At 37.7% G+C, this 25,654-nt stretch overlaps 1 protein-coding gene across 6 annotated transcripts in view; it reads right to left on the bottom strand.

The window, feature by feature from the left end:
• The window catches only part of robo3 (roundabout, axon guidance receptor, homolog 3), a 152,244-nt gene that overhangs the window by 74,103 nt on the left and 52,487 nt on the right, over nucleotides 1–25,654 (bottom strand). For 3 of the 6 annotated variants that reach the window (XM_079860348.1, XM_079860349.1, XM_079860350.1), the window contains exon 1: nucleotides 7,965–8,554. The exons of the other annotated variants lie outside the window; for them this stretch is intronic. In XM_079860348.1, the coding sequence (XP_079716474.1) occupies nucleotides 7,965–8,028 (64 nt within the window). In that variant the 5' untranslated portion in view covers nucleotides 8,029–8,554. Of the gene's footprint in view, nucleotides 1–7,964; nucleotides 8,555–25,654 lie in introns of those variants that run through there. 6 annotated transcript variants of the gene reach the window in all.

The following is a 25,654-nucleotide window of genomic DNA, read 5'->3' as shown; positions in this document are numbered from 1 at the left end:
CTGAGCCTTCAATCGAGAGCCGACCTGACTATTCATGAACTGGATCTTTGAAAGTCAAACAGACAAAGATGAAAAGGACTAGGGCGTAGTCTGCACTGTACGGACAGGCTTCATGTTAAATACATGCTCAGGGAAAGCGTGCATGGAATGGGACGACGATTAGGCCTATATTCAACATTTGTCTACTCCCAGCACAGCGGGAACTCTGCATATCTCCCCCTGAGGTCCAGGAGATAACATATCACATTCAGGATGTGTTCTTGTTGTGCTGATGGCTGATGATTGCAGGAGGAAATGACCAAAATGAGGGGTAGGAAAACCCCTAGGCTTCCCTTAGCACTAGACCTAACCTGTGAATGTTTCTGAAGATCTGCAACATATGGCACTGCACTGGTGAAATACACAGCTGAATCGCTTTCAATTAGTGATTCACACATTTAACAGGTTTAACATTTAAGTCAAGTGGTGCTTGCAGAGATGGTGGGTGTTTTGCATAAGAATGACTCACTGGGTTGGTCATGAACATGAGCGGTCCAGGCATGGCTAGATTGAAGACTGACATGTAAGAAAGGAAATAATTTCCTACTTGAGAAAGGCACATGAGATAAAAGACTAATTTAGGACTGCATAATAATGCTGTGCATTCAAATGCAGACAAAGTGAATGCATAGCTTTAGCAGCTAAATTAATAAAACTACTTTCCATTTTCAGATTGGAAACAGAACAACAACAAATATCAGACGAGTACCACTAAAGCTACTGCTAGGGAGTGCAACACTGCCAAAGCATGAAGGTCTGAAACAGTGTAAAAAATATAGATATTTTTACATATATTTATATAAAATGAATCAAATGTTTGATTTGAGATAAAAGAGAATTCCCTCTGGGAGCATTTTTGCCCTATTTTGGGTAACTGGGGCATTTCTGTCACTTTTGTTGGCAGTTTTGCCCAGAGCACTGGTTCATTTCTCACTCTGGTCTGAGAGTTAGAGAGTGAGACTGAGACCAAATACACAAAATTTTAGTGTTGATTTTCATTTCTTAGTCTCTTTATGGCACAAATCATTATGAGAAAACTAATTTCATTGGGCGACAAGACTATAATGTACAACCACTGTGACAATATAACTCTCAAAAAATTTGTTTTTGAATGCAAAATTTAAAAATGGTTTAAAAAAACTCTCTCTATATATATTTTATAAATTAAGTTTATCAGTGACTAAGTTCCGGACTCTCGCTAAAACTCCCGTTATAACAAAGTCCAACAAATGTGAAGACTAACTTGTAAGACTAGTCTTAGCAGTTTATGCAACCGGCCCCAGGGGCGCATTATTGCATGGGCTTCCATGAGCTGAAGCCTGGGGTATTGGCTACAGGCTGCTGGAATAATGTTTTTTTAATAATTCTTTACTAAAGTTTATCATTGGACGTGACGAAGTCTTGTAAATGTAAACATTCAAGCGCTAGAAGACGTTTGATTGTATACATATGCAAGAGAATGCAATGTGCAAGATAATTAAATAATTCGGTCGCACGCTGTTTTCTGTGCGCTCAGAGAGAGTCAATTTTCACGTAAACGAAGTCGTGAGTCGAAGTAATTTATAGGGTGAAGACTATGCACCGCAGTGTTATTTTACATTTGATCATTCAATTTCTGTACCTGAATACTGTTAGATTTATGAAAATCTTAAAGCCATGTTTATTTCATTTGTTTCATCTTTCTGTTATATTTATTTGTGCTATTGCTTGTAATTAATTTATTTGTTCTCATTTTATTACTGACTGTTTCCTTTTCTTTAATAATGTTTGAACTTTACAGTTAGGCAAGTAGGTTTGCTGTGGATTTGAAAATTTCACTGGTAGGCCTATTTTAAATGTTGGTGGCTTATTTATTTTAATAAAATATAACATGGGTCAAAACAACAAAAGCAATTTTCATTTCTAATTTATTTTAATTTTAATTTATAACAGTTTTAATTTATTTTATTTTTATTACTTTTTTTATTTTTATTGGTGGGGGCAAACACTGTTTTTGCATATTTTATAACACACACATATATATATATATTAGGGCTGGGAAATGATAAATCGCGATTAATCGCATCCAAAATAAAAGTTTGTGTTCACATAATATTTGTGTGTGTACTGTGCATAATTATTTTGTATATATAAATACACACACATGCAAGTAAATATTTAAGAAAAAATGGTTATTTGTATATAAAATATTTATATTTATTTATAATACAAATTATATATAATATATATACATAATATATATACAGTATATTTAAGCAAATATTTCTTAAATATATACATGCATGTGTGTGTATTTATATATATACAAAATAATTATGGACAGTACACACACATATATTATGTGAACACAAACTTTTATTTTGGATGCGATTAATCGCGATTAATCATTTCCCAGCCCTAATATATATATATATATATATATATATATATATATATATATATATATATATATATATATATATATATATATATATATATATGTAGCATATAACAAGTATAAAACAAACAGAAAAAAACTGCATAGTTTTGTGTTTTCATGACCTAACCAGAAAAAAAGCATCAAATCATGTCAATTTCAGCAGGGAAGGCAGCAGATTCCTGCTGTAATAGAAACTATTTAGCTTATAATAGAGCTGATAATATCAAAGTCTTGCCACACGTCTATGGAGACAAGAACAACAGCCTGTTAACACTTCAATCACTCTGACAGAGACAAAGACAAAGAACACTCACACACCAATGAAAACATTCACAACATTCTTTGCATTGTACTCAAGGACCAATTCTAGCTCTGCCAAGTTGCGATTTTGATCTACACGGCCATTAAACGACAACCGTGCACGTAATGTCCATGCCTAATAGCCCTCTGAACCCGGCAACTGTTATTTACTGAAACAACACAAAGATCACGACTGATGAGTTTAACGGGGAGTTAAAGCCAAATAAGAGCAGAGGAACGAAGTTGAACAGCATGAAAAGTGTGTAAACATTGGTGCCAGGAGGGGAAAGAACGAGAAAGCAGTGTGTGTTAATGAAGGTAATCTAATAGCAGTGCCCATGCAGATAGAGACTGAGTCATTAAATTGGAGCTCCTGATGAGAGAGCACACACTGCCCCGGGCCCTTTTGTTTACAGTGTTCCCAACACAAACATATATACACTATTAGACGGGTCTGTTTGCATCAACTAGTAAACAGCGAATAAAATACAGACCAGAGGTCTCTGTTTCTCCAAGGACAACACAGTTGCACCATGTAAACACTCAAAGCACAAGCCAGCTGTTTAGGAGTTGGAGTGAGTTGTTACTCAGTGTGAAAATGTGGTAATCTTGGCTCAGCAGGCCCTGATAATGAGCATTCATACTGTGTTGTTTGTCAGAAGGCGTGGATCTTATTTTTTGTGCAAAAGTGATCCGATAATCAAATGAGTGGCTGAGAATTTATGCCGTGGGAATTGCATGCCAGGCCTGGATACTAAGATTCCTTCATCTGGCTATGTTAGTGGTATGTTGCCTAGACATGCAGGTGGCCCCTGCAGTGCCCCACGGCTGCCCACAGCTTCTTTCCACACAGATAAACCGCAGAACCCACTTGAAACTATCCAAAGTCGTCAACAAGCTTATCCTAATGGGTATATGTACATGTTTAAAGAGCGAGGAAGTATGAGTATGCAGGGTCTAAATGCACGTAAAATGCACGTAAAAATTGGCTTTGGCAAACAAATAAAAGTTACTATAAAAGTTAAACTTGTGCATCTATCTATCTATCTATCTATCTATCTATCTATCTATCTATCTATCTATCTATCTATCTATCTATCTATCTATCTATCTATCTATCTATCCATCCATCCATCCATCCATCCATCCATCCATCCATCCATCCATCCAACAAGTTAGTGTTTAACTTAAATTTCTGTGTAATTAATCAGTATATTACTGTGAAATGAAAATGTTGTAAAAATTATGTCACAACAATCCACCTTCGAGAGACAGAAAAAATAAAACTAAATCATGAGGGGTTTAGCGGGGAAAAGTAAAAAAAGAGGATTACTGTGATACCATGCTGTTGGATTAGGAAATCAACAAACAAATGCAGCTAATGTATGTGTGTTTCAAAAGCTTAGCCTACTAAATAAATGTGCTTTTTAAACTCAAACGCTGTATACACACACACACACACATATTCATACATAATGTACATACATGCATGTACACACACACACACACACACACACATATATACATGCATCAATAAAATATGCATCTAATATCTGCACATACAAAATATTACATGTATATCTCAGTAAGGGATGGATTAACAAAGGCCAGTAAGGGGGCCTCAAATTTAAAGGGATAGTTCACTTTGAAATTAAATTTTGGTATGTTTTAGCTTACCTCAAGAGGTAAAAAACAAGAGGTAAAAACGATACAAATACTGTTCGTTTTCTCACACAAACCGCTCGTTTCGTGTCTTAGGCCATCAATGTGTACTTACGATGGGGAATTGTTTAATTTGGACTTCTCTGTGCATGCTCTTTGAGGTGGTGACCATAGACCTGCATTATATGACTGACAGACAAGAACGGTTTGACCTAAAAATATCAAAATTGAAACTACTGCGGAAACAAAGACACCTACATCTTGGATGCCCTTGAGGTAAGCTAAAACATACCAAAATTTTATTTCAAAGTGAACTATCCCTTTAATGCTATTTTAGTTATATGGTTGGATGATGGATGAACAGACAAGAATGCTGGGGAGAAAAAACAATGCAACAGTTACAGCCTGACAAGTGAAACATTTGATACTGGAAAGATCCCATGAACAACCATGAACTTCCTTGAAATATTGCTGATATAGACTTCCTACTATCGAGTTATTGGATGGGAAAGAGAATCACCGAACCACTGCTGTAGGGCATGTCAATATCGAAGTAGTGAGAAATTTTCTGATTAAAAAGAGCGGAAGCTTCATTTCTAAAGAGGGAAGCCAAATATCAAACCCCAGGCCAGGGTCAGTGTGCCAAATTGGAAAAAATCTTTCATTAATGAAAGATATAATCTATAGTCATTTAAAAAGAGAGTCAAAAGCAAGTTATGTACTTTTCCCATTGACAACATATCTATGAATTTGAATATTGAATTATGTGCAGTTGTCCTGACAATATCTCTCCTTAAACCTATTAATCCTTGTACAGTATGCATGCTACTTTTTCCATCGTGGTTTCCACAACATGTTTAACAGTTTGAGCATCTGAAAACGTAGTAAGCAAGCCACTTCAAGAAAATAGATGGGTGTTAAAGGAAGCTGAAAAGGTAACAAATTATAATCAAAACTACTATTCACTTAGGGACCTATAGGCGACACTCAAGGAGTTTAGTTTGGCCCTTCTGATTCTTCATATGGTGCATCCCATTTTTAACACTGCTTTGAGGGTCACCACAGTCACTGGAACTAATGCGTAGGGCCATTAAACTGTCTTCATCCTTGGCCAGAGACACAGGGTTGGACAGATTGATGCCAAGGCATTGTTTTGTGTCCCTATTCACCCCCACACAGCCACGCCAGCCAGAGCCAATGTCTTTAGGGTTCAATTCATACTTCCTGTCAGCACTAGACTCATAAAACCAGAGCCGTATGTGCTTCTGGCTTCCTTTCTTGACCAATTAAAAAGCTTCCATTAGCTCCACAAAAAGGAGGCGATAAAATTGCGCTATTTTAGGAGATGAGTTACAAAAAAAAAAAGTGCTTCTAATCAAAGGTGTCACTTTTTAAACCATACAAAAATGGTTTATTTGAACATTTGTGGTGCAGCTAGTATTAATTCTTAAGTAAGATCTCAGCGGAAGCAACAAAAGAGTGCGGGAAAGATATTGCCAAGCTGTTTTGTCACCCGGCAAGGATCCAGTAAAGAGCGTGACTGTGCCGGGACAGAAATCAGACTGAGACATCAGAGCATGCTCAGTAGGAGATGCGGCATTTATCTCCCTCCTTATTGACAGCCTCTCGACAGCACACTGTTTACACAGAGGAGACAGGGAGTAACTGTGCAAGCGAGAGGGAGACGCAGACTTTTCTGAGTCACACCTCTCATACACATGCGCGCAAACATGCCTCGCTTCTGATCTAAGGAGCGACGACAGTCCTGGAGACGCAAGACATCAAAATAAGCTGTCACGTATAAAGGAAAACCCTAAATGACACACTTTACACGAAAAGTCGCAGAGCTTTCTGAAATGCTGCCAATCATACACTGATACAGTATAGGATGTAACGGCTACAGATACTTGTATTTGCATCATGCAAATGTGTTAATCACAAATACAAAATAAATGTTGTGCTTAAAAGACATTTTCCACTAAGGTTCATCTGGTTAAATTGTGTCATTACCAAATGAGTCAAAGGCCGGCAGTCATTAAATGCATGTTTGGGGACAATCCGGGAAGAGTCGACAGCTGTTTGTGGCTGTTTAAAATGACTTCAAAAGAAGCCGAGCAAACACACGTCCTCCTCCAGTTACAAATGCAACACAGACAAACAACAAATACACAGGAGTCACACTCAGAAAAGATCAGGCACCTATAATGACAAAGTTGAAGAGTAACTCAATGCCTTTCTTTCAAAACCCTTATCAGGTGTGAGAAGGTGAAAGGAGACAGCCAGCGGATCTCGCCACATACCTGCAGTCGATTAAGTCAGAGGCGTGGGAAAAGAACGGGAAGACGCGTGCCGCTAAATTCAACTACACCAAACTAATCCAGACTCACTTTTTGGATGTTTTTTTTTTTTAGCCTGTTATAGAGAATGAAAAGGGTTTTAGTTTGACCAGATCTGCTCATGAAACGAATAAAGAGCACAGTTATTGACAACACAACTGAGACTGGACTATAGATCTGGTCAAATAAAAGCTTTGCGTGTCATTCCATCCCTTGTCTGGCGGCTGTGCTGCCCTTGATTCAGTGGCAGATTTTGACGGTGGTTATATTGGAGGACAGATCTCAGAGGCAATGTTTACTGCCCCATAAAACAAAGCTTCTGTTGGCCAACAATACCTAAGCACGATTCAATTCAAGCTATGCAATATTGTGGTTCTGTAGAGCCAGGGTTTGCAACCAGGGGTCCTGAAGGTTGCCAAGGGGGTCCAAAAGAACACACACACACACATACACATAAGCGCTTATCTAACATTAAATTTCTAACTACAGAACTACCCTTCGTCCCTGAGCTGGCTGAAAATCTGAATGCAGGAATCCTTGAGACTGTAAAGGTTGAAAATCCCTATTACAATGTGAAAATGTGTTAATTAATTAAAAAATTTAATATAAAATAGCAGTTTTTCAATATTTTGCTCTCTCTCTAAGAGAATCCTCTTCAATTTAAGAACTGATCAGTCCTAAAGTGCATTTACTGTAAACTGGGTCAACTGGTCTGTTTCGACCATATGTTCAAGTATAAATACCATGTATTAAGGATAAATCTATAAATAATCTGTTTACACTAAAATTATTGTATATTTAAGTTATATTTCTATTAAAATAGATGAGACCATGTTAAATCCCTCTTAAAAGACATGAGACCAAGTTATATTCCTCTTAAAAGTCATGAGATCCTGTGTAATTAAATAGCCTAAATACATTTTTTGATTTTACCATCACTTAACCAATACATGTCGATATTTTGAATATTAAACTGTATGCTATAAAACTGTTCTGCTGCTATCTATGAGGGTTATCTCTATGTAAAGGACGAAAAATAATCACCACAACATAAATAACAACAATACCTCACAAAATACCACCACTCATAAGACAATATTTACGTTTAGAAACACTAAAGAAGATGTCGACAACTAATTCACAATGTTTTGCTATTATAATCCTCATAAAGCCATCTGTCGTGTTGTAGGCTGTTTTCTCCAGCTTACCTTGAGATAAAGAGATGAGGGCAAACGCAACGAGTAGCGCATCTAAAGTCCTGCGAAACTCCATCACCCTCAGATATAAAGTCCACTTCAGTCGCCTTTATCCGGACAAACAGTCCCTAAAATCATCCAAAAAGCGCTACAATCCGGTCGAAGAGAGAGGAGACGCGTTTAAACAGGCGGCCAACATTGAAGAACTTTACAAACTAGAACCAAAACACATAAAAACTGTGCAGGTCAATCGGAGCATCACAAATATTCCATATTCTCGTGCGCTTCCTGTGTGCTCGCGCTGTGTGTTGCGCTCGAGCGCTGATCTGGACAGATAAAGAGTCAATGTAACGGACAGATAAGATGTGATGCTCACAGTCCGTCCCAGACGCTCTTACTTCCTCCAAAATTCATTTCACGGGCAAAACATATTTCTTTTCGCGCTTTCCCTGTGTATGGAAAAAGTATCCTTTCTTTAATAGCCCGTTCAGTCAGATTTCCATCTCAGCCGCTGCCCCGCAGTCTTCCCTTCGCTGTGAATGAACGGGTTTACTACTCTCGCGTCTACGGGAGACTGTCTCGTGGCTCAAGCCCACCCCCCTGACTACCTTCAGCAGTTACCCACACAGGGGTAACTGCGCTCTTAAAGGGCCAGTAGCTCCATTTCCCACAACCCTGCAGCGATCGCTGTAAATAGTGAACTAATTCAATCTTGAGGAGTTGTGAGGGATCACCCAGTAATTAAAATTTTGACATTATTTACTCACCCTCATGTTGTTTCAAATCGGCATTATATTCTTTTTCACGCATCCCACAAGATGGACAACTGACAGCCTCAGTCACCATGTACTTTCACTGGGTTGTCATTCCAAACAATGAAAGTGAATTAATTGAGCCTAACATCTCCTTCTGTGTTAAAAGTAAATAAATGATGCCAATTTTAATTTAGGGTTGAACCATTCCATTAAAAACCATTGTTTGTGATACTTCGTTGATCACACATTTTCTGAGAATAATAGGCTATCTGAACAAAAACAGCATATTAGCTCATTTAAAGGAATAGATAATTAAAAAAAAAAATTAAAAATCTCATTTTAGAAAATCTATCATAGCCCCATGTCATTCCATGTTTTTTGCTTCTGTGGAACAATTTTTTTTGTGAATATTTTGAAGCATGCTTCCATCCATAAAATGGAAATTAATGGACACAGCATTGTTGAACTCCAAAACTGACTAAACAAAAGCAACATAAAACAGTCCACTTGTGCATTATATTGCAAGTCTTCTAAAACATTAGTGCCCGGTTTCACAGTCAAGGCTTAAACCTAGTCCCACTACAATGCATGTTTTAGCTGTTTTAACTGAACGCAACTTCTTATCTTCAACTTCAATATCTTAAAATATTTCAATATTCTTGAAATTATGTAATGTATCATGTCATTTTCGCCATGCTCCTATTCTATAAAAACTGTTGTATTCCTTTTGCGGGTGGGATTCTCTCTGAGATCCTCCGGCCGTGATTAAAGCATATTCAAAGGCATTGTCTGAAGGCTGTCGGTTATTATTGCTGCGCAGCAAGTTAGTTAGGGGAGCAAGTTAGGGTTAGGAAACTCAAAGCCAGTTGTCAACTGTAGACGCAGTGCTAGAGTCTAAAGATTATTAAGTGTCGACTGTAGACGCTTGGGTGTAGACTGGAGAAGACCCAGGTAAATTGATTTAGTAAGTGTCTCACTGTAGACGCTTGGGTGTTATTTTTCGTTAGAAAAATCTACCACAATATTTAAATAACTTGGGGAAAAAAGTTATTCACTTAAATTCACAATGTAACACTGTAAACCCTAAAACGACTGTAAAAATATTATTTAAACAATCTTCACAGATTATATTTACATAACTAAAATATAACAAAACGTCCATCTTTGGTGCACTAATAAAGTAGCCTGGCAAGCCAGACCTACATCAAGATGTTAGGTCTGGCAACTCACCATAGACACGGCTCAATCCGAGGGGCGGGATAAACGGCTGTCTTTCAAATTCCCTCTGCACGCAATAGGGCAGCGCTTCAACCAACCAGAGCGTTTTCCCAACAGCAGAGCTAGTTGATAGATTCAACTTTTGCCATATCTGGCCGGCAAAAGTACGAACACATCTTCCTTTTTTAAAGAATGACTTAAGTGCCGTTCTTTGCTCTTTTCTCAAAGAAAAACTTAACTCCAAGTCCTCCAGAGTCGCGGCCAAAGCCGATTCGAAAGACTGTTCTCCAGCAGCAGCTGCCATTCTTTGTTTTCAAGTAGCAGGGAACCGTCGCAACTCTGTCATCATTATGTTAATCCCGCCCCGCCTCTATACACGATGTGATTGGCCTGACCCAAGTTAGGTTTTTGCAGCTCGAAAGTCAATGGAGAGTTGCTAGACTACCCTGGCTGCAAAATACATTTTGCTGCCGCTAGGGTGCGTCTAGATTTCTAGGCTACTAATAAAGTGATATGAGTACTGAAATCTTATGTATATAGAGTTTAATGGATTTTGACTTATGTATCATTTGCATACTCCTTTTATGGTGCATTTTTGGAAACTGGCAGCCCTTCATACCCAATTCACTTTCATTGCATGGAAAAAAGTTGCCAGAACATTTTACAGAATTACTCCTTTTGTGTTTCACAGAAAAAAAAGTAAGTCATAATGTGATGGCAGAATTTTCATATCTGGATGAACTATTCCTTGAAGAGCAGGTATAGTGATATACAAAGGCCTGAGATTAATCATTTTTATTAAAATTAAGAGCCTATAGGTCGAGGTGTTGGAACATTTTGCAATTCATTTTAGTATTGCCTTTAAATTCTGGTCTATCCCCAAAAAAATGCCATTGTTTCATGGGAATGACTAGATCAGAAGTGAAAAGCAATATCAGAGGTATATCAGTGTGGTATGAGGTTCAGACAATGAGACACGACACAGAAGAGCCTCCGTCTGCGGCAGGTAATGATGGCGGATGATACCGGTGGATGCAGCCCTGGCAAATAACAGCAATGAATCACTAAACAGGGAAAAGAGGGCTGTTTTGTATTCAACGCATTTCACTCTTTCCATCCCTGCCATTTTCTCCACTATAATGAGACTGTATTTGTTAAAATATTAACCAACAAATTGCATTTCATGTTAATTTCGAGACTGAAAGCTCAATATGCAAGTTAGGGGTTGTATTTATCTTAATTTTCCTAATGTAATATATTCTCTTCCATCATGTTCACAGTGGAGGACAGTCGGTGCCTGGAGTACACGGGGAGCTTCTGGAGCAACTACCCTTGATATTGTCCTCATGTATGATGCATGAGCAAGTTTAACTTAATTGCAAAAACTGATTAATTGAGCTTCTGCATGTAATTGAATAAAACATGATTCCGTTCGCCCCTAAATACATTTCAACTCTCTTATGACTGATGCAGCATGCTTCGACTACCATAAAACATCCGCTGGATGCATCAGGACGAGCGAGCAGTCTGTGAATTTAGCTGAATAATCACATTAGTGTGAGAGTTATGGCGACATCATATCATCACGTTTTAATGATGCCATTAAGCAACAGTCGCAAGAGTACGCCAAAAGCGAGAGTTTGGAGAACATCGCTGCAGATGACAGATTATCATCATTGAATTTATAAAAGCTAACAATGAGTTGCTCAATCTTTCGCACATTGAGGGCACAGACACTCTCCCGTTGTGTTATTTAACATCTGCTTTATTTGTCTGAGAACTATAAAATATTCGTGACAAGTTTGACGCAATGAAAGACACAAGCCTGTTAAATCAATTTCTTTGTTTCGTTTGTTAAATTATCTGTTTTTTCCCCTCAAAGAAGATAAATGACAGTGAAAAGCATGCCTCAAGCAATCCCTTCACATGAGACTTCGACTAATTTACACACCCAATTGAAAGACACCATTATGTACAGCCAATCCAGAGGCTTTATCAATAGAAATTAACTTAACCTTTCAAATAAGGTGATGGGGAAATCGGTTTGAAAATGTCTCAATTAAGCTATGCAGAGATGGAAAAAAATGCACCTTGGAGGCAACATATCAGACATCATATCAGTGTTGAGCAATCATCATTGACAGCAGAAAATGTTCTGAAAATGCTTTAGCACTATAAGTAATTAGCCCATCCACTATACAGCCGCTTGAGTCTGTGCCAGCAAAACGTGATTTATTACACTGATCAGCCGCACCATGAACACCTGACAACTCACACTGAACAAGGGCCAAGCCATCTGACACTGTGAATTTAAAGCTCAGCACATCCCAAAGAACAAATGAACACACAAATGTGACATATTCAAATGTTTAAAGGAAATGGCAGGGTTCTGTATAAAGTTAAGCTCAATCGAACGCATTTGTGAAAATGAGAAGAAAAAAATAATTTCGACGTAAAAGAAAAGTAAAAATCTGGGTTACACTGAGACATGTTTCACTGGACATGATTGGTCCCATTCTGTAAATTTTACAATACTTCCTGTTTCAGTAGCCACAAAATGTATACAAAATATGAGTGGCTATGAGTGGATTTTAGTGTGAAAAAAAAAAAAGCTAACTAATCTATTCTGTGAGGAGTTATATCCAATTTTATACCCTCAATACGTAACACTGCAAACCATAAAACGACTGTAAAAAAGTATAATTTATATTTGTTTATATATATATATATAAATATATATCCTCAAAAAAGTTCCTATTTACTTCCATTGTAAATGCCTCACCATTAACACAATTTTTGCTGCTTTTTTTAAAGAAAACAAAGAAGTCTTATTATTATTGTTATTATTAACATTATACTATAAATACTATCAATTTAGCTAAACTTTGTAAATTTGGTATTAAATTAATGTACAACAAAAAAAGCTGTCACATCCTGGTGACATTCACAAAGACCTAAAGCACACACCGACATGTTTTTTACATGTGTCCGGCATATCTGTTCCTGCCAAGATATCGACCGCGATCGCCATGGAGACTGACAGAACGCTGAAACCAAATGGCATTTAATGCGAAAAGCAATACACAGAGTCCTTATGTAACGGAAAAGGATCTGACTCCCCCACATAAAGCAGTGTTGCATATGACAGTTGAACGTGAGGGAAGGATGCCAAAAGACAGATGGAATGAAAAGAAAGTGCACAAAGGCTTAAAAAGCAGAAGGAAAAAAAATGCCTGGCGAGATTGTGTTTATTTGCTGCCCTTTGATTGAGACCAATTTTCTTGATTAAACCGTGACCTGAGCCCAAAATCAAATCACATTCAATCAACTATATTCTGTTTTGCCAGCGTAAACCATTCAGTGAGAGAAATTTATGAAATTGATGCCTTCTCAAATGCATGAACAGTAACAACACACATTGGGATCCCCAACTAAAACCTGTGTATTCTAACGCTGGCCCTTTAAGATCTTATTATAGATTAATTGATTAAGAGGGTGCGGCTGGAAAATGACAATATATCTCCTCATTGATCTGCTTTTGAATGAAATTGGCTGCTACTAATCATCCCGGGGGACACGGGCGCACATTTAGATGCCCAATTTCCTGTTGCTCCCCATGCATTAATATTCCACTTTCCCAACCTCTGCCTCCCTGTCCATCACTCTCTCTCTCTTTCTCTTTTTGTCTACCTCGCTCTCTCTCAGTCTTTGTCTTTGAGCCCCTCTGTTTGAGGCCCCCTTAATTGTAGCTCTGTGAAGCGAGAAGGTCCCTCTGTTCTACTCCACCATCCTGAAAAGGACTGAAATTGGTGTGTATCAGACGACCGAGCCCCTTCTGTTAGCGTCATATGTGCGGCACAACACCACAGACTCGGGACGAAGTCTGACATTAACCCCTTATATGTTAGCAGGTTTGGTTTTCAAAGGAAACAACTGGTTTCAAGAGCTAATTATCTAATAGGGCCACATTCACTCTTGGCACAGGAACTATGTAAAATCGACTTGCACTTACATGCCTCTCAATGATGGCTCCTAATTGGATAGCTTTGAGAAAAAGCTTTTTTTTTAGTTAAATGAGCTCATTCCTATTAAGCTGCGGTAACATTAGTGACATCAGCTTTCTGTTGGTAAAATCGGAACCCATTGTGAAAAAAATTTCGCCCTCATGCGAAATTCCCTATCGAGCGGATTCCTATAGAACGACAAGAAATTTCATCAAACTATGTTAAATGTAAACGCCCCTTTAGCACTTAAATAGCGACGCTATTAAAAATAGCACGACTTTCTGGATCACTTGTAAACTACCTGAAAGTGCTTTAAACAGTGCTTTTACATTTTTTGCTTTTAGTGTCAAATCTTATTTCATTTAACACGTTGAGAGCGCTGAGTTGCACTTGAACCCTTTGCGAAATCTGAATGGGAGAATCTTTCACCCACACACAAAAATGCCAATCACATGGACTCCTATTGAAATGACTGGATTTTGCCTGTGAAAATACACCGAACATTGGTAAATGTGACTGCATCTTTAGTAATGGCTGACTACTTCTTTTTTCACTCTTGAGGAAGACCTGTGCAGGTTAGCAAGTCGTTTAGTCTAGAGACGGACTAGCGGCTTGCTAATGATATGTTCCTCATCCTCCTTTTCCCTCAACTTGCGCTGGAAAATTGGAGCTCCCATCATTTCGTTTCCCTGGAGATAAAATGACTCTTCCAATTCCCACAGTCTGTAGCTGGATCCAGGAGGGAGGTGACAGCAATTACGGTCCTCAACGGCCAACAGCACTAAAGGAAATCTGCTCTGACACAAGTCTTTGGCTAGAGCCGGGTCCGGAGAAGCCTGGCTTGACATTAGCTATCTCATCAGAGTGGCCATTTCTCTCTCTCTTGGCCATCTTTGCGTAACACATCGAGTCAAAATGATCTGTTTGCATGCCTGCATACATGTGTTTAAGTGGACTCGCAATATGAATGTTCATATCTATAAAAATACTCATTACAGGCAATTCCATGCTGCTTGTGCCGGATAATGACATACAACAGACAAATGGCATCGAGCGTCACCATCACCAATGGGCTACAGAAATGCTTTTAAATATGCAAAGGGTAACTCATTTGACTGCATTGCATATTGACTAAAATGCAAATTAGAGAGAAACAACATGGCTTCTGCTCAGCTTCGGTGTGGGAAGCGACACAGAGACAGTGAGGAATCAATGTTATCAACTCGCTGCTTATTGCACTTATGCAGGTGGGGATTAGTTGCTGATCTGGAGATGGGAATTCATATTCAACACCACGCTGATCCTGATTAAATGTCAATGAGATTCAAACTTGTCATATCCAATTGATGCATTTTTACAGTAAAGTAAGGGTTAATGTGTATGGTTAATGCAACAAATATTAGCTAATACAGCTTTAGATTGTTTACTATGAAAATCCTCCAATGATATTTAAATTGTCTATTATAAATGCATAATATATTGTCGACATGTTAGTATCAGTCAATATTAGCAATTCTTTGGATTAATTAGCCTAACATACAGTGTGTGTGTGTGTGTGTATATAATATTAATATTACTATAATATTTGTTTCAGCCTAATCAATTAAAAAATATATTCATAATACTGGTTGATATACCTACATGTCAACTCGATTGTATTATGTAAATATTGCATATATTATACATTCATAACAGTAATTTAAGGAATATTGTAATAAAAGCTGTACCTTTTTATTTAATGTAAACAAAATTGCATTAATCATTTTAAAACAAAAATCTTAATCAGGACATGAACATGAATAAAAGATAAAAATTTGACATAACTAATATATCCCTCTAAATGTGTTTAAATAAAAGCATAGTATGTATTATATATATATATATATATATATATAGTGAATATATACAGTGTATATATACACAACTGTGAAATATAACTAATTATAATGCAACTTTCTTCATTTTGCTCTTACAGCATTTCTGTGTAAACTCTCAGCAACTCTTTCTCTGGTGATCTGGTCCAGTGGTGTGTCAGAGCTGGAACGCTCTGGTTGGTATAAGAGTGACACTACTGTTTTATCTCTTAGCTCTCTCAGGTTGTCCGCACTGGAAGAAAACCGCTCAGGGGTAAAACCCAAGATGAAGGCAGGGTGGGCAGAGAGTAATCCAGGGCTGGAACATTCCTAAAGCCTGTTTGCAACATGGAGAAATTGGCCAGCGGGACCTAGAACATCGTTGCACCAAGCCGGGACCCAAAGAATAAACCCACTCAGACATAATGGATAAACATTAGTGGGCAAAGAGAAAGGAGGAATGAAAAGAGAGGCAGGGATTGAGAGAAACAGAAAAAGAATGAGAGTGGAGGGTGTAAATATAAGCAACACAAGCACTGGTTAGCACTGACACAAGCACAGAGGGACTGTGTACTAGTTGTGCCAATTAAGCCTGTGCCAGCTTTCAGCATTAGGCCCACATGTTATGTACCACTGATTGCGCTTTATGTAAAAAGCAACGGCGCATGGAGACCAGCCCCATCTCACTGAGAGAGACAAACCCTCACGGTCCGCTGTGCAGAGAGACTCTGATGAGTATAACCCCAAGCAGGCTTTCTATTGTCCCAATACACATTTTCTCCCATGTGTAGAATCCGTATCCTCCTGTTCCAGAGCGGACAGGGATTCCATGTGTGAATCAGGCAACAGGCTCCTTAAAATGAGAGGTATGATTATGACACACCATCTGCAAATAAATCTAAAGTTAAACGAGAGAGCAAAATTTCTAATAAAAATAGCAAGCGTCACTGTTAGTTTTTCTCTCTAACCCCTAACCATAGAAGAAAAAAATGCAAACGAGGCAGGATGTTGAGAAGAGGTGTGCTATAGAGTGCAACAGTTGGGTTCTGGAAGTAAAAACCTTTCTCCATAAGGAAATAGATTTTTAACAATAACTTTTAAACCTATAAAGACAGACCATACTGTGAGCTACGAGGTTATTAATCCGTGGTATTTGCTTCTGCTGAAGCCATCAGCCCGAATTATTTCCGCTTATTTTTTAAATAATCGTTTTTAACAGTGGAATTCCTGGTGAAAAACTGCATTACCCATGATGCTGTGCAGAAAAGTACACTAATCAAAGAGTCAAAAAAGACGCTCCCTAACTTGCGCTCCCTGGGGCGGTTCAGCGAAAAGAGGAGGCGTGTTCCGGTGCAAATGTTCCCTGGTGCTATTTTCCAGTTCCAGAAAACAATTTCGCCACAGACCAGGAAAAACCTAGTCTAAAGTCAGTGGCGCGTTTTCAGTGGTGCGTTCAGATGCTAGGAAGCAGATGTTCAGGAACAAGCGCGCGTGCTTTTAAAGGGAATGTGAAGTGACGCTGTGATTGGTTTATTTCACGTCACGCCCAAACCACACCTATGAGTAATGTAGCTACTTCAGACCAACCCATTTTAGATTTGCGTCGGGCGCAAGAGTCATTTATCCAGCCGGTATAATAGCAACAGCGCCCGAGATCCGCCCACAAAGTTACTCGCGTTTGATACTTGCGTTTCAGATCGTTAAAATAGGGCCCAATATTTGATATTAATATCAAATTAATATAGCAAAAACAAAGTGACATGTTATAACCACTCTGAACACCTTAGCAAATTCATAGCATTGTTAAAACACTCCAAATACATTGGCCAACCACATAGCAGCATGATAAAAACAACTAAAATTCACCTTAGCAACTTCAAAGTGACATATTATAACTACTCTGATCACCTTAACAACTGCATAGCAACATTATAAATGTCACTCAGAAAACCTTAATAACTGCATAGCAACACCTTGGCAACCAGCCATAACAGGTTTTCCATGTGCCAAACACATTGTAAAAAAACTATGCTTATTTTTTTTCCTCATTATTGTGTTTAAGAAATTATTCGCAATTATTTCCTTTTTAGACCATGCGTGTCACCTACTCTTGTTTGTATAATTTTTTGTCATTCAGAACACCTTAGCAACTGCATAGCAACCAGGGGTTTTTCATGGACCAAACACATTGTGTTAAAAAAAAGTTTACTTTCTTTTATAATTGTGTTTCAAGTAATTTTTTGACATTATTTCTATTTGTAGACCTTATGTGTCACATTCTCTTGATTGTGTCCTTTTTGTCATTGTACACCACTCTTTCTCCAAAAATAGTGACATCAGAGGTGGCCTGTTCCAGCCGTAATGTCACCTATTTTCTCTTGATTTACAGCAGCTCAGTAGGCTAGACTATATGTGTGTGTGTGTGTGTGTGTGTGTATGCTACAAAGATGTCTCTCTTATTTATGGAACATCGAGCCCTGCTGAGAATGTGTGATGCCTTGGGGAGCGTCCCAAGCCTGGGAGAGAGTGGCAGGGACTGTCCCCTGGGCCGCCAGAGGCCAACTTCAAGGCTGCTGTTGTTCGGAAGACAATAGCCCATCAATAGCCATCCCGGACAGGGAATCAGATGTGCTAAACACGGCAGATTGGGCCTCAGGTCCAACCTAGAGCTCACTGCCATTGTGAATCGTTCTTACTTTGAAATATATGGTAATGGCTGGACACATAGGCCTCAGTTACAGACAACGGCACTGCCCATAACCCTCCCTCTGGGAGTAATAACAAGTTTAAGGCATGTCTTATGCTTTCAAGCAAGAACAATGTTAACGTAATGACACAAAGTAGAACGAACATTTAATTTCACAGGGATAAAGAAAAAAAAAGAAAATGTAATTTAATCGTTATTTCTTACCATTACTGCCATATTAATTTCTATTTTCTTGCTCTTTTAACATACAGGCCAACACAAAAGGAACAAGGAATGTGGTTACGGATAATTAGCCTTTAGATCACAAGCACAGGCTTTTAAAGTCATAAAAGGCCAACAAGATTAGACTACTCTCACTCTGCATCTGATTGGTCCACACCTGTTTTGTCTGCTGTGGGAGCAGGTGTACCAAACATTTCAGGGTTCAAAGTTCAATGTCCCTGAGGTCACAGCGCAGAGAGCGAAAGCGCAAAGACCGCAGACTAGGCCAAAAAAAATAGCAAAGCTGAGAGGCAACCAGAGCTCAGCAGGGCTAAAACACTGCTGACAGGGTGTATGTAGCGTACAGCTGTGTGGTTTGTCAATGGGGACACATTTAGCCAAGGCTCTCATCACCAGCTGAACATTTAGAGCTTGAGTATCGCCTTATCGTCAAACTAAACTTGTTGTAAAGGCTTACAGTTGAAACATAAGGGATGATGGGAAGGAATGTAAACAATATAGGAAGATGTTTCGCTGACAGATCGTTCAGCGTGAGGTCAACGCATATGCAGTCAGAGTAGCCGACTATTACCTTATGTTACAAAAATGCAATCTTCCTTCTGGATTTACAATACTGATGTCCTAAAATAGTCTTCAATTAGTATAACACATATGATTGTGTTCATATAGAAAGACAGATTTTAATGCCTTCAGAAATGCATCATGACTCAAATGAGCTTACACCTACACACATTAAATGTTACTACTAAAATATGTCTGACCAAGACACACTGATATTAATATAGTACAGTTTATTTAAAATTACAGCATGACAGAAAAAAAAATCTTATCTGTAAGCAGCTGTACTGAAGAGCACACAATATTTCTCAAAAATATTAAGACTATATACTGAATATATATACTATATTGCGTCCTCTACTCATAAAGTACTTATTTACTATATTTTTTTATTTAAATTTAAATTAAAACGGCATCTATTTTATTTAAATTTTAAATACAAGTAAATTGAAATACAAATTGAATACACATTTTTCTTTAAGATTTCCAGCAATTAATTCAGCTTGAATTAAAAATTTTGACACATATGGTGCTCTTACATGCATTAATTTGCATGCATGTGGCCAAAACTTTCTGTGAAATCAGTATAAATTAATAAAGTATGAACAGTTATAAGAAAAATGTAAGTATTTGGAATAACCATCCTTTCTCACAGAATAATGCATTAAAATAAAATAAAAAACATGGGTACCAATATTTTTAACCACCAACTTTAACAATGTTTTTTGCTACCTTCAGTACCTTGTAAGCACCCTTTCAACTAAGAAGAGCAAATCTAGCTGAATTGTTTAGTAATGTGCTTTAAGGTCTTTATGTGCACGGCCAGGTCTACAATAGGAAATAAAAGTGCTGTTTAAAACACAACTTTACATTTTCAATGCTGTCATTGTATCTGTCTTTTCTCCACATTCTCTCCCCAGGCCAGCAGACAGCAAACGGTTTCAAGTGTGTTAATGAGTCATATTAGAGTAAGAACGTAACCAAATGTCAGAGAGCTTAAGGGGAGACTAATAAAAAGATAATAAACTGTATCCGGGAGTTCGTTCTGCTGTCACAGCCTGAGCAATGGTGCGAAGTTTATTATAAGACCGACACCAAGTTTCGTTCCCCTAATCAGGCAGAACGACCTAGTTCGAGTCACCCTGAATACATCTTCATCAAAAACCAAATGCGAAATTGAATCTCTCACACACATCAACAACTAGCTTCAGACCAGGATGCAAAGTCACAGACAGAAAATGAGAGTGCTGGAGTCATTATGTGTCTGACCTGGAAGAATCTGTCGTGATCTGAAGCTACGGCCTATCTGGCAGAGAGCAGAGGACGAATGGAGGACAAGAGCAGGATGGTCATATAACTCAAGGACTTTATAGTGCAGAATAAACAGTGTGCTTGAGAAAAAATAATGTTCTAAAAAGACAGAGGGAGTGTGGACTTGGTCCTCAAATGGATGGGATTTTTTTTAAACACAAACACAAAGAATTTCTCTGAGCAGTTCTGGGATTTCTGAAAGCAGTGAATTACTGCCTTGAAAGATATACAATACCATTCAAATGTTTGGGGTCTTTAAGATTTTTTTTTGTTTTATTCATCAAGGATGTATTACATTGATCAAAACTGACAGACTTACATTGCCATAAAAAAGTCTATTCAAATAAATAGTTTTCTTTTGAACTTTCTATTCAACAAAGATTCCTAAAACATAAATATATCATGGTTTCCACAAAATAGTAAGTAGTACAACTGTTTTCATCACTGATAACTGAATAAATGTTTCTTGAGCACCAAATCGGCATATCAGAATCCTTTCTGAAGGATCATGTGACAGAATTTTCAGAAGTTTTTACTTGTTTTACTGTACTTTAAATAAAAAAATGCAGCATTGGTGTAGTCTGTTGCAATATTTCAGAGACTTTGAGACTTTTCAATGAGATAAAATGCCAGTTGACACTTTTTTTATCCATAAGGAATAGAATGGATTGTGAAAAAGGTACATCAGAAAAGAACCAAGCGACAAATACAAACCCTAAGCAGAGACCTGAACTAGGGTCGTATTTTTGCACTCAGAATTAGAATGTTTCATTAAAATATTAAACTCCCACTATGAGAACTGGACATATTAAAGTTCCCACAACCAAAAATAACTGTTGGAAAACGTTTTAGAACACACATTTGCTAACTGTGAAAGATGCATGGAGAAAAACCAGACACACAGGGAGGGCAAGAGAAAGCTGTGTGGTGTAATGTCAGGTTGCATGGATCAGCATTTAGACTGACCTATCCACACATGGGAAGTGCCATGTTTGCACTGTTACGGGATAGCTGAGATGCCCAGCTGTCTGTCCATCTCTTCACCCTTGTGACTTCTTCTTAGATAAAGACCCGAGGCCAGCTGTACACTGCCCGTCACTGTCTCTCATATCAGCAATCACACGCGTATTCAAACACACAAACACAAAAACACTAACATGCTCTTCTGCTGTGTAACGGTCACCAAACCTATTAGTCCATCTGGGTACTAGTGATGGCGGGTTACACATTACAAGTGTCCGTCCCACCCACATGAATAAACAACAAACAAAGCCCTTGCCTAACGAGCTCATTTGCATGTTCCCTAAATCCCAGCCAAATTGAGCAGACTGCATATTATTTTCCCATGGCTGCTGAATCCTCATGAATCCTCACGCAGTACGGAGTCGAGTTTGGACCAGGAACGCACACACACAGACGCCTTCTGTCACATGACACGTGCCTCACACAGGCTGCTTTTGTCCCTGCTCCTGTCAATCACTCGAACTTCCGCTTAAAACACGGATATCAGACCGGCAGCTGTCTCGGTTTAACCCCCTACTTTTGCTCAGCTAGCCGGTCCTGACCTTTGACCCCTGCTCTGTGAACAGCAGCCTTGCACAGACACCTCTTTATACAGCGATCATCAAAAAAAGTGAACCGAATCGTCTCGTAAAACCACACATAATGATTTCTTCCTCTTTTGAATTAAAAGGAATTCTGATAATAAAACGCTTTGCTTTGATTGTATTCATACACTCGATTTCTCAAAGGTAAAGACGTTGAGAACATAAATGGATTTTCTTGATTGAATCAATGTTCTCATGCACTTTCTCTCTTTTATGTTGGCAATTCAAGTCTGAGATCAATCTGTAACACTTATTTGAGTAATAAGTTATGTACCTCTGTACAGCTTCGGCTGTTATTTTGTTTGAATACCATACACAGGCATAAATAGAAATACTTCTACATTAGAGAGCACATTAAAGGGATAGTTCACTTTGAAATTAAATTTTGGTATGTTTTAGCTTACCTCAAGGACATCCAAGATGTAGGTGTCTTTGTTTCCGCAGTAGTTTAAATTTTGATATTTTTAGGTCAAACAGTTCTTGTCTGTCAGTCATATAATGCAGGTCTATGGTCACTGTCTCAAAGACCATGCACAGAGTCCAAATTAAAACAATTCCCCATCGTCCAAATTAAACAATTCCCCATTGTAAGTACATATTGATGGCCTAAGACACGAAACGAGCGGTTTGTGTGAGAAAACGAACAGTATTTATATCGTTTTACCTCTTGTACACTTTCCGGCGCTTGCGCAGACTAAGCCAGAATGCGCGCACACGTCACACACCAGGATGCGCGCGTGCCCTCAGATCACTTGGACGTGGTTGTGTACAAGAGGTAAAAACGCCCTTGAGGTAAGCAAAAACATACCAAAATTTAATTTCAAAGTGAACTATCCCTTTAAGTGCAAGTGGGGTAATAACTGGCAACTGTTGCTTTCAAGAAGTACAAGAGTGGGTTTTAATTGTTGGTTTAGGTCTTGGTTAGGTTTCTCCATGTGATCCTGTTCAGTATCACAACTTGACATGTATAAAATGTAAACTAGCTATTTGCTGATGCACTGTACACATACTGTACACTAAATTCAGAAAAGTTTTGTTCTGTAATGCTTTTTTTCCCCGTGTGTGCATAAATTTATTAATTAAATGGACTCCTTTCGGTTATTAGGTGTCCTTTTAGAGTGTCCTTTTTTGGAAAGACATCTATATTAATCTTGAAAAAAGCTTGCAGAAAATACAGTTTTGTGAGAATCATTCTTCAATCTGATTGTTTACTTTGCTGGACATAGCAAATTAGGACAAAATAAACATGTTAAACAAGATAAACGATGTATGCTTAATTTAACGATAAGTATGCAATTAAGAGTTAATCTATTAACAGAATTTAAAAAAGTAGACAATGTCTGTTGCAGCTGCTACAGGAATAGACCCTCAAAAAGAGCCAGGGACTTTCCAGCTATATTATCTAGCTCAGAAGCTTTCAAACTAGAGACTAGAGAGTTCTAGGAGAAAACTTTAAGAAAAAAAAGAATGTATTTTAAAGACTATCAGGTCCTTATCAAGTGCTATCAAGGACTATCAAGTTATTGTAAAAAAAAAAAAAAAAAAACATTCAAATTAATTAGAATTTAACTGAAATTATTTTCTTTTGCTTTATATATCTAACTTTTACTGTATATATATATATATATTATATTATAATATATGGTTAAATTATTTACAAAAAAATGTATAATAAAATGCACTGATGATTCGTACACAGTAAAGGCTGCTCACACCAAGAATGATAACTATAACAATAAAGATATAGTTTTAAAAATCATAAAAGAATAGCAGAGTCCACACTACAGCTATAACAATAATGGCACAGAGAAACAGTGGAACCACTTTCTGATTTTTTTTTTTTTTTTTTTTTTTTTCAGCTGATGAACAATAAAACAATGACAGCCAATCAGAATCCATCCTGCTGGAAAGAGTTTGAGCATTTAAAGCTGCAGATGACAAAACTTATAATAAGTTTTATCTTATAAAGTTTTATCCTTTTTTCATCTGTGTTTTGTTTTTGTTTGTTTTTTGGTCGATGAGTGTATTTTGTAGAGTTTCTCTATGTATTTCTGCAGTGATAATAACTTTTTTTTTAAATAAAATAAATAAAAACTTAAAATAAACAGAATGATACTGTCTGCTGGTGTGGATGCTAATTTCGTTATAGTTATCTTTATTGTTATTGTTCTTGGTGTGAATGGGCCTTAATGGGTTAGTTCACCCAAAAATGAAAATTCTGTCATTAATTCCTCACCCTCATGTTTTTCCAACCCCGTAAGACTTTCGTTCATCTTTGGAACACAAATTAAGATATTTTTGTTAATTAGTTCTCGCGCATGTGTCGTGGCGCTCTCGTGAACTCACGTCAGAGGCCCACACAGAAGAAAATGAAATTGTGAATAAAGTCGTTATTTTTGTTTTGTTTGCGCACAAAATGTATTCTCGTCGCTTGATAAACTGAAGGTTGAGCCACTGTAGTCACTTGGACTATTTTAACAATGTTTTTACTAACTTTTCTGGCCCGGCAGAATGAAATCAGAAAGCTCTCAGATTTCATCAAAAATATCTTAATTTGTGTTCCGGGGTTGGAACAACATGAGGGTGAGTAATTCATTTTTGGGTGAACTAACCCTTTAAGACCATGAAATGTCTATTTTTAAAAAAGTAACAAGTCAATTAATTGTATTGCATGTTTGTTTAAGAGCTGAGAAAACATCTCACACTCCTTGAACTGAGCTGGTGTTTTAGTTTATTATAGAAACAGATTGTTTAGTGTGAATTTTAGTGTTTACAGTTAGTATGCACAGTGGTGTTCCTCTGGGTTAGCATAGCTGCAAGCATCATTAGTCAAATCAGATTCAAATGCATCTGCCAATAAGAGAAGGATGTTTTTTGTTTTAGACACAAGAGATGGACACACTCACCATTCTACTTACACATGCATATACATCAGGACAAACAAGACTCAAAGGACCTGGAAATAGGTGTGCTATCTGTTGCTTTGAGACTACCGCACTGCTACGAAAAGTGAATACAGATGTGACATTTAAATATTATAACAGTGCCGCAAGAGTAATCATCTTCAAAGTTAAATATTGAAGAGCGGATTAAAGATGACATTACCTTAATTCCTCAATGTCACTCATAAAACAAGGGCACACTTCATTTGACAGGCCTGGTCACCTGGCTTAAAATGAAAAACGCTTTCAAACAGCTACTTTTCTCAAATTTCAACATAGCGACAAACGCTAATGGTTCTAACAACGCTGCAAGGTAGCAATTATTGGATAGCATGTCTGCTTCCCAGAAGACTTTGCTCAAAAATCAACAAATATAATCATGCTAGCTGGGATCTAATCTATCTAACAGACAGTATGAGTGGTGAATACAGATTATGCTAACAAAAAAATGACAAAAAACCACAATATTATGAAGTTCATAAGGGGCAGTTGGAATCATTCCGGCTGCATTTAAATGAAAAGGTT

This window comes from Squalius cephalus, assembly GCF_949319135.1.
Source record: "Squalius cephalus genome assembly, chromosome: 24".
NCBI lineage: Eukaryota > Metazoa > Chordata > Actinopteri > Cypriniformes > Leuciscidae > Squalius > Squalius cephalus.
The sequence above is the reverse complement of the archived record's forward strand: the minus strand, read 5'-3'. Positions and strand labels throughout refer to the sequence as shown.